Source organism: Monodon monoceros, unplaced genomic scaffold, assembly GCF_005190385.1.
Source record: "Monodon monoceros isolate NGI ecotype Baffin Bay Population unplaced genomic scaffold, NGI_Narwhal_1 Super_Scaffold_8, whole genome shotgun sequence".
Taxonomy (NCBI): Eukaryota; Metazoa; Chordata; class Mammalia; order Artiodactyla; family Monodontidae; genus Monodon; species Monodon monoceros.
In genome coordinates this window covers 72,898,608-72,907,907 of record NW_021703785.1, presented here as the reverse complement: position 1 = coordinate 72,907,907, position 9,300 = coordinate 72,898,608, and the positions used below count along the sequence as shown (strand labels likewise).

At 39.0% G+C, this 9,300-nt stretch overlaps 1 protein-coding gene across 1 annotated transcript in view; it reads left to right on the top strand.

Moving 5' to 3' along the window:
• Positions 1–1,901: 1,901 nt before the first annotated feature.
• SGCG (sarcoglycan gamma) overlaps positions 1,902–9,300 on the top strand; it is a 31,344-nt gene continuing 23,945 nt past the window's right edge. Inside the window, exons 1-2 of the mRNA XM_029210261.1 lie at positions 1,902–1,933; positions 8,576–8,770. Coding sequence (XP_029066094.1) covers positions 8,576–8,770 — 195 coding nt within the window. The 5' untranslated portion in view covers positions 1,902–1,933. The remainder of the gene's footprint in view (positions 1,934–8,575; positions 8,771–9,300) is intronic.

Here is a 9,300-nt window from a genome sequence, read left to right as displayed (position 1 = left end):
CTCACAGCTACAGTTAGCGTATAAAGCCACAGGCGCTGTTTCAAATGGGACTCCTGTGTATTCGTCAACTTCAGCTGGGCCCGGAACGTGGCCTAATAGGTCCCACTAGTAACTTTCCTGCCAACTCTTCAAGGCAACTACACCAGACTTCTCGGTTCTTTCCAAACCTCGAATTATCTTATCTGAAAGTCACTTCTCTCCACTCCCTTAGCAGCTCTAACCTTGAACAAACTACTTTACATCTAGTGGAGGGTTAGACTAGTTTTCTTTAAGGACCCTTATAGCTTTAAGATGTTATGTTTCTGTTGAAAACAGATGAGACGTGTATGTGAGTTACAAACCCGAATTAGACCTATAGTGGAAACTTTGAAGATCTCGTTTCAATAATCTCAACTATGCCAAAAAATCAAAAGATTTTTCTTTTCTCGAAGTCATCCTCCAGCAGGACCAAAAGTAGAAGTCAATAGTGTTAAATGAATCTGTGAATGTGAATGGAGATCCAACACACAACTTGACTAATGGCCTTACAAAGCAGCCCCCAATGCTGAAAAGTTCATTGCTATAAACCAGTTAACTGATGGTTGAAAGGTTCCTCAGTAAGTAACCTTTCAGTGTGACATTTCAACCAGAATATTGAGTTAGAAGTTTCAAATTTTGACTTTTCAGACACACAGTAATACAGAAGTACATCTCATAACATCACTGTTAAACATAGTAGATATTTTTGTTGAGAATCGGTAGTTGTGCCATGGTTTTATGTCTAAACGAATTGCCATGATAAGAAGAGTAGTAATGTGTGAAGAATTCATGGAAGATTTTTAAATGTCTTATAAATAAATGTACGATTAGTTGAAGCTGTATCAGCTTTTCCTTTAAGACCTGCAGCTGTTGGTATTAAGAAGCATCAAATTTCAAAAGAAGTTACAGCATAAATGAATAGAATAAGAGAAAAGGTCTCCTGAGAAGAAAATAAAAATTAACTATATGGATTATCATTACATTGCTTCTCATGATCAAGGTTTAGTGCTAAAATGTGAATTTAAATGTATAATTTAGCCAGTTTTAATTCAGACTCTAAAAGTAATGCAAAATAAAAGATTAAGGTTATTTGAGATTTTGATATTTGTTCTGTGTTCTTTACACCTTATAAAAATTGAATGATCTACTTGTTGTTCTTTTTAAATAAAGGTAAGACAACATAACATCACCTTGTTACGTTCACATAATTTGTTAAACATATAAATTTAGTTTACTTAGAAAATAACTGTGATAATTTTAACATGTAGAGTTTACCTTCTGTTTATTATGATGATCATTATTTAAGGTTTTCTCAAATGTTAAAGTTTTTTCACTTAAAAAGAAGCCTAAGGAAAGTGGTTTTTAAAGAGTGACTGTTACATGAGAATATGCAGTTTACCTGGAGGAGAACAGTATACATTTAATACCAATAAAGTTACAAGTTCTCAATGTTGCCTGTGAATTTGAAGTGATTTTTTATGAGATTTTTGTCAACATTAGATTCTACTGGAAACTTGTCCCAGAAGTTTTTGCTGTTCATTTAAGGTAAAGTTCATTTTAGAAAGTTACAATTACGTAAGACTGTCCTGATTCAGGGTTTAACTGGTGGTTTCGTAGGAATTTTTTCCCTCTTGGCACACTTAGTGCTGTGTTCTGGAATTGGTGCCCAAACAATTTTAAGTGTGGTATATGAGCTGTTTGTGTCACTAAGTAAAATTAGATGCGCCTGTTGCTAACAACCGGGGATGAAACTTGAGACAAGGCCAGGCCAGGGAGCCTTTTCTTCCAGGCTGGTTGGTGAACTTGAACTGTCCCCTCTCACTCAGCGAGTCGTGGGACAGCCTGAAACACTCTTGTCTCAGAAGGATCTGGAGCGGTGCAGTTAATTCACAGTGTGCTTTTTACAACATCTAAGGTAAGTAATCGGTTTTTACTTGGATCTTATATAATTATAATGTTCAATTTAAAAACCAAATAGGTATGAGGCTTCTTGATTATTTTTTACCTTCATAGGTATCATAATAGAAAATGAATTTTAAATGTTGAATAAATTTAGCTCAAAATGATTAAGTATCAACAAACTGTACTTAACGTCTCATTTCAAGTTTCTTTCAAGTTATTACAACTACTAATATGCTACCTGTTTTTAGCATGATTATGCCCTTTCTAATAGCTTTAATTTGTATCAATAGAATACCATGATAGCATTTCTGTATTATCGAGCATTCAGTCGTTATACTGTAATTAATCTAGACAAAGGATAATCTTTAAGATCACCTGCTGCTAATTCTACTCTTAAACTTTTGTGGCAGAATTACATTTGATTTACACGTTGTCCATAGTTTCGTTACAGACATTTAAAAACAGGGTAAAGTTCATGAGAACAGAAGTCCAGGTAGTTTGATACATTGAGAATAAGCAAAGCAAGAGTAAAATACCAAGTGTGGCTGCCCAGCCCTCCTTGGATGAAAAGGGAAGAATGTATCTCTCCCTAAATCTGGAATAAATAACGTGTTGCTCAAAATATGTATGAAAAAGTAAAAAGAAGTAGAATCAAGGTAAACTGTGGTGTGCTTCGGCTTGTTTAAAGTGTCTGTTGTTTTTGGTGGATCCTAAGTTAATTAGGGGCCTTAGAAGACAAGTTTGTAAAGAAAGTGGTCAAGAAAGATAATGGGGAAAAAATAGCTCAGCTGGCTGGAAGATGTGTCAGCAGGATGGAGTAACTCACTAGGTACGAAACGAACTACAAAACATACTGTGTTTATTTTTTGCTTATTTTCTTGGAAACATTTTGGATCCACAGAGCCACTTACCGCCTCATGGTTCAAGTTGGTGTTAGTCTTAGAGGCTCTCGAATTTATCTGAGGTTTCTTTCAAAGCCAAAGGAAAAGTAGTATTTCAATATATTTCAATATCAAATTCCAAAGACTAACAAATCCAAGTTTCCCAAACATGCTGGCTAAGCTTGCAGCTAAAATGCTGCAAATGAAATTGTTCTATAATGTCCTTTAAAAAAATACACACTCTAGTCACTAAACTAGATTGCTATTATATTGAAGATGAAACTCAAAGGATAATTGTAAATTATGAATGGGTGCCCATTTGGTTGAATTTTGCACATTTTGTTGGACCCGGGTAGGGTCTTCTCCGTGGCTTCTTCTCAAGCCAGCCCAGCCCTGCTCACCCACCATGAATGTGGTTTCCCGGTGGGGAACCCTCAGGACCTGCCTCCCGCTTCCTTCTGTCCTTCCCACCTCCTTCTCCTCCCAGCCTCAAAAGCATCCGGTGTTGCTCTTCTCTGGACCCGCTTCGGGACCAGATCTTTCTCTGGTGCTCTCATGAGCTTTGTAGAATTCCTCACCCACTGTCCTTGCCATTCCAGACTCCAGGCTCATCTCCTATTTCACATGTTATTGTGCCTTGGGGAATTTTGTGGGAAAATAGATGCAGGAGTGTTTAGCCATCTGTGGATTTGCAAGGGTCGGTCTTGAGACTTCTCCCCAAGCCCCTCACAGTGCCCGAGTCCGCTTGAGTTTGGTCCGGCTGATGTGCTGTGCACGCTGGTGAAGGAGATGGGCTTCCCAAGGGCTGCATGTGCCCAAGGCATCTGTGCTTTGTCCTGAAGCCACTAGGATGGAATTAGTCTTGGGGAAGGTCACTCTGGTTGCCATGGAGACTGGATAAGGGGCGTGGAGGGAGGAGAGAAGAGCTGTAAAACATTGACAGATGGCCTCAGCTGAGGTCTGGAAAACAGACCCCGAGGGAGAACCAGCAGGAAGAAGTCGTTGCCATGGAGACCGTACCTAAAACCCAGCCTCACCTTTGTGACTATTTTAACTCTATTGTAAACATTCGCAGTGAGTTTTACATGTGAAACATCTCTGAAAAAGCACACTGTCCAGAAGCCTGATAGACCACTTGAGCTGGTCAGTTGACCAACTGATTGTTGATGGGTGGACAGAATTGATCATATCACAGAGCTAAGAAGGCAGGACTTTGGAACTCAGTCTGGTTTATATGGTAGCGAAAGGGAAATACCTAAGATAGTATGGTTGAAAAGCAAAGGTAGGAGCAGTGCTTTTCTGATGCTAATTTCCTCCCAAATCCAACTCATCTATCAAGGTAGAACTTTATGTGATCTTGAACCTTAAAATACACTGTTGAAATACAGAGTGCTTATGGATGAACATTCCTAGTAGAAAATGAAGTAGTATGATGGTCACTGGGATGTGAAATGCAGGAACTGTCAGTCTATAAACTATGATCTGTGCACCAGTCACCTCATTATGGCGATAAAAGCGCCAGGAAAATAGCAACGTGTAAACCTATTATTTTCCCCTTTTGCTCTGTGGATTCCGGTTATTTTCCTAGCAGTTTATGGAGTTTCTGTTAAAGTTGGTATGAGACATATATGAAGTGTGGTAAAGATGGAATGATTTCGGTTTTCAATCATAACATTGGACCTAGACATGGGGACCTATTCCGCAAATACATCATAAATGAGAATATACTTCATTCTGCCTGCCTGCCTTTAACAAATACGTATAGTTGAGTCCCTACTCAGTTCCAGGCACAACTGTAGGTGCTGGTTATATTGTGGTGAACAAAACAGTGAATAAAACATCCTTATCTTGGCCTTATTTCCACCAACTTCAACTTCTGGACCTTGATATTACCCTTTAGTCAAATACTATATAAGGACATGGTAAAAGCTTCAGATTTCTGAGTTTCTTTAATAAAACCAAGAATAAAACACTAAGAAAATATATTTGAATTGCCCATCTCTATAAACTTAACACTGCTTTAAAATAAGCCTCTATCTGAACTAAGCAAACATGACTTTTAAAACCACAGTTTTGGGCTTCCCTGGTGGCGCAGTGGTTGAGAGTCCACCTGCCGATGCAGGGGATACAGGTTCGTTGCCCCGGTCCGGGAAGATCCCACATGCCGCAGAGCAGCTAGGCCTGCGAGCCATGGCCGCTGAGCCTGCCTGTCCGGAGCCTGTGCTCCGCAACAGGAGAGGCCACAACAGTGAGAGGCCCGCGTACCACAAAAAAAAAATAAAAATAAAAAATAAAATATAACTGAACTCATTTCTGAGGAGTCTGTTTAGTTCTTTTTCAAACCCACCTTTTTAAAAAATCCTTTTATATTAGTTCCTTTTGAGCATCAACCATGTATTTATCATTTCCGTGTCTCAGACTCCTGGCAACAGCCTATCCAGACCAGGCATTCAGTAAATGTTAGTTAAAATTAACAATGTCATTTAATAACATTTATGTAGTGGACGCTGTATTCAGTTACTATACTATGTACTATGACAAGAATCAAAGAATGTAGAAGGCAGAATTTCTATCCTTAAGATGGTTTTATTTTAAATAATAAATAGGTAACCATGAATTCGAGAGCATATGAAAACTTATATTTTTGCAAAACATACTATAATGTTTCATGTCTGGAGCCTTATGCATTAAAATATTGATAACTATATTTAGAGAGAAGCATTTAAAGCTAATCAAAATTAAGGATACCATCAACATACTTTAAAGATGGTTAACAGGGAAAGGGGTGGGAAAAGTTTTAGTTAATTAATTAATTTATTTTTGCCTGTGTTGGGTCTTCGTTGCTGCATGCGGGCTTTCTCTAGTTGCGGCGAGCGGGGGCTACTCTTCATTGCGGTGCGCGGGCTTCTCATTGCGGTGGCTTCTCTTGTTGCGGAGCATGGGCTCTAGGCGTGCGGGCTTCGGTAGTTGTGGCACGTGGGCTTCAGTAGTTGTGGCTCGTGGGCTCTAGAGTGCAGGCTCAGTAGTTGTGGCGCACGGGCTTAGTTGCTCCGCAGCATGTGGGATCTTCCCAGACCAGGGCTCGAACCCGTGTGCCCTGCATTGGCAGGTGTATTCTTAACCACTGAGCCACCAGGGAAGTCCCCATAAATTGTTTTTGAAATAAAGGAGCCTATGAAAACAATTTTTGCTCAAGATGTAGTAAAACTCAAAATTATTTACCTTGGAGTATAGATTTTTAAGTTCTAACATAAAATGTTATCTTATTAATTTTTTGTAAAGGGTCTATAAGTAGATCATAAAGCATAATGCGTTGTTCCAGAGCAGTTTCTTGCCAGCATGAGTACTAATACTTTACAGTTATCTGACCTCGAAGTGATAAAGAACTGGTGTCCTTTCCAATGCTAATTTTAACACATATCTGAAGGAAGCTAGCTGAACCTGATAGCCTCTGAAAGTCTCTAACAGAAAAAATTGAATAGACAGTGTCAAATAAAAATGGAAGCCACCATGAGTCACCGTTAGAATATAAGCTAATAATTTATTAAAATAACAACGTCAACTTTTTAGAAAAAAAAAACTGGAGTTGAGTGTTCTGCCTCCTCATTTTAAATCATGCCTATCCTTGTTCAATGCAACACATCTAACACTGGTTAATGGCAGGTTAACCAAAAGAGTTAAGGGGGGCAATCACAAAACGTGGCTTTGTTACCGAAACTCAGGCCCAGGTGCCTGCCGCTCAAGCAGTCCTGTTCACACTTTGATTTTTAGCCCCGGAAGACCCATTTTCATACTTCTGACCTCCAAAACTATAAAATAATAAAATTATGTTGGGTTAAACTAGGCTTGTGATAGCTTTACACCAGCAACAGGAAGCTCTAGATAGGAATAGAAATACGTAGCGAGTGGAAACCATACGTGTGCGTGCGCGCGTGTGCATGTGTATACACACACACTTAGAAAACTGCTGTTTTTATCGATCTGTAGCAATACTGTAAAATAATGCACTTGCTTTAAATTCAGATTCTCTGGCCACCCTTCCCAATCCAATCGCAGACTCTTAGCCTATCTTTTACAGAAGGTGTGGTTTTGCCACCATTATTTAGATGACAAGTGCTTTGAAATAAATATAACAGAGTGCTGTGTTGGGAGTGAGTGGGTGTCTGGGGAAGACTTCTTTGAGAAGGTGTCATGTGAGCAGGTCTGAAGCTGAGGAGGAAGCTGGCAGAGGGTTTCAGGTGGAAGGGATGCCCAGGAGTGAGTCCTGACCTGAGGGTTCACCTGGGCTGATAGAGAGTGAACAGGGCGCTGTGAGCAAAAGACCAACAGCTGCAGGTGAAGAGGTGAGCAAAGGCTCTCACGTAGGGTCTGGGAGGTGATGGAGGAGGTTGGATGTTCTCAGTGGGGAAAAATCACGGGAAGGTGTGAAACTGTAGAGTGACAGGCGCTGACTTACGTTTCACATGTCTGCTTGTGGGTAGAGAGGGGTTTCCAGAGGGGAAGGAAGGGAAGCAGGTTTGCAGTGGTGCAGTTGACAGTTCGCAGTGGCTGGCACCAGCGCCGTAGCCGTGGCAATGGAGAGAAGTAGACAGATTTGGGATGCAGGTTGAAGGCAGAGCTGATGTGGGGCTGTGTGGGTGGTGATGGACTTTCTAATCCAAAAAAAGACTGGAGGGGTCAAAGGTGAGTGAGTGAAGAATGCCCTCATGAAATTGTTAACCCCTTAGGTTTTGAATAATGCAGATTGTCAGTCCTGAGTGTTTGAAAATACTGAGTGATGACTAGCACCATTTTATACAACCAGCTAGAACACGGGGCAATGCCTGTTGTTTGGTTGGAAGGAAATTTATAGAATTATTTTGACCATAACATTTTAAATAAGGACAGCTCCAAATCATTCCCAAAAATAAATGCATAAAAAATCTCAGAGGAGAATATTTTATATGATTCATCATTTTGCTACATTTACAATCAGAAAAGTCATCATAATTTCTGATCTTAATTTAAACAGTTAAAACCATGTTCTTTTTTTCTTTGTGTAAAGGGGGAAATTGAGCAACTTTTAAAAATTTCTTCATAGCGTTGAAATTGTTACTAAAACTCTTAACCTAATTTACATAAAACAGTGAATGTTTGTAAACATTTGTACACGTACACATTTTGATCTTTCTTGAAGTAGGTCAGTACTTGGGAGCTTTATTATAGGCCAGAGTTGGTGTAGTAGGTATCTTGAAAAGAGCCTTTTTAATTCTGAATAATTTAGTAGCTGAAGGAAGATGTAATTTAATCATTTGGCATAAAGTTGAGTAATTGGATTTTTTCTCCAGAAGGCTCTTAGGTACCAGCTTGATTTTCCTCCCACTGAATCTTTTAAGAATGTGATAACTTGATTGTTGTAGGTTGATGCTTCAATTCCAAGTTTCATCTTGCAGAATTTTGAAAGCTGTATATGTATTGATTTTGTTGATCAAAATCTGAAAATATAATCACTGGATTTCAAATGAATTTGTCATATCTAAATACATTGCATGACAGATTATCACTGTGGTTGAAATACAGTGACATGTTTCAAAGTAATAGCCAATGCTCATTTTAAACATCACTAATTTGGGAAATTTGTTATTGGGGTAAAAAGTATTTTGTGGGACTAATGGTCAATCAATACTGACAAACGAATTCTCTTTCTGGCCATGTGTCTCTCCCTCTCTCCCTCTACCCTCCTCTTCCCCCCTCCCCCCTCCCTTCACCCCCCCTTGCCCCCCACCCGGTGGCAGATGGTACGTGAACAATACACCATGACCACAGAAGGCACCCGCATAGAGCGGCCAGAGAACCAGTCTGTCTACAAAATCGGCATCTATGGCTGGAGAAAGCGTTGCCTCTACTTATTTGTTCTTCTTTTGCTCATCCTCCTCCTTGTGAATCTTGCTCTTACAATTTGGATTCTTAAAGTGATGTGGTTTTCCCCAGTAAGTATTTTTTTTTTCCTGATAAACATGTTCTTGTTTCGTTTGTGCAGTCACTCCATCCACATTGTATCAACAGAAGCTTCCTTTCATGCAGTTAATGTTGGTTTCCTGTCTGGATCAGAATTTTCAGTAGCAAAAAATAATATAACATTCACTTTTCTTTTTTACCTTTTTTAAATAATTTCACTGCGAACTGTAGCGTGTTGGTTTTCATTGCAGTGCTGTATCCTGGTTGTGTTGGTGGCTACCCGAATCTGTATGTATGTTAAAACTCATAGAGCTATAAGCCTTAAGAGTCCATTTTATTGCATCTTAATTTTTAAAAAATTTTAAATAGTAATGGTAAGATTTTTTTTTCTGACATGTTGGTGGGCTCTTGCATGTTTGTTATAAAGTGATTATTTAAATCTTATATGCATTTCCTAAACAGCCCTTTGTATTTACACAAGACGTAATAAAATACTGAATATTGAATAAAAACAACTAAAGTTTTAAATAAAGTGTTTAAGAGAAATACAGTAAAGTGCGGA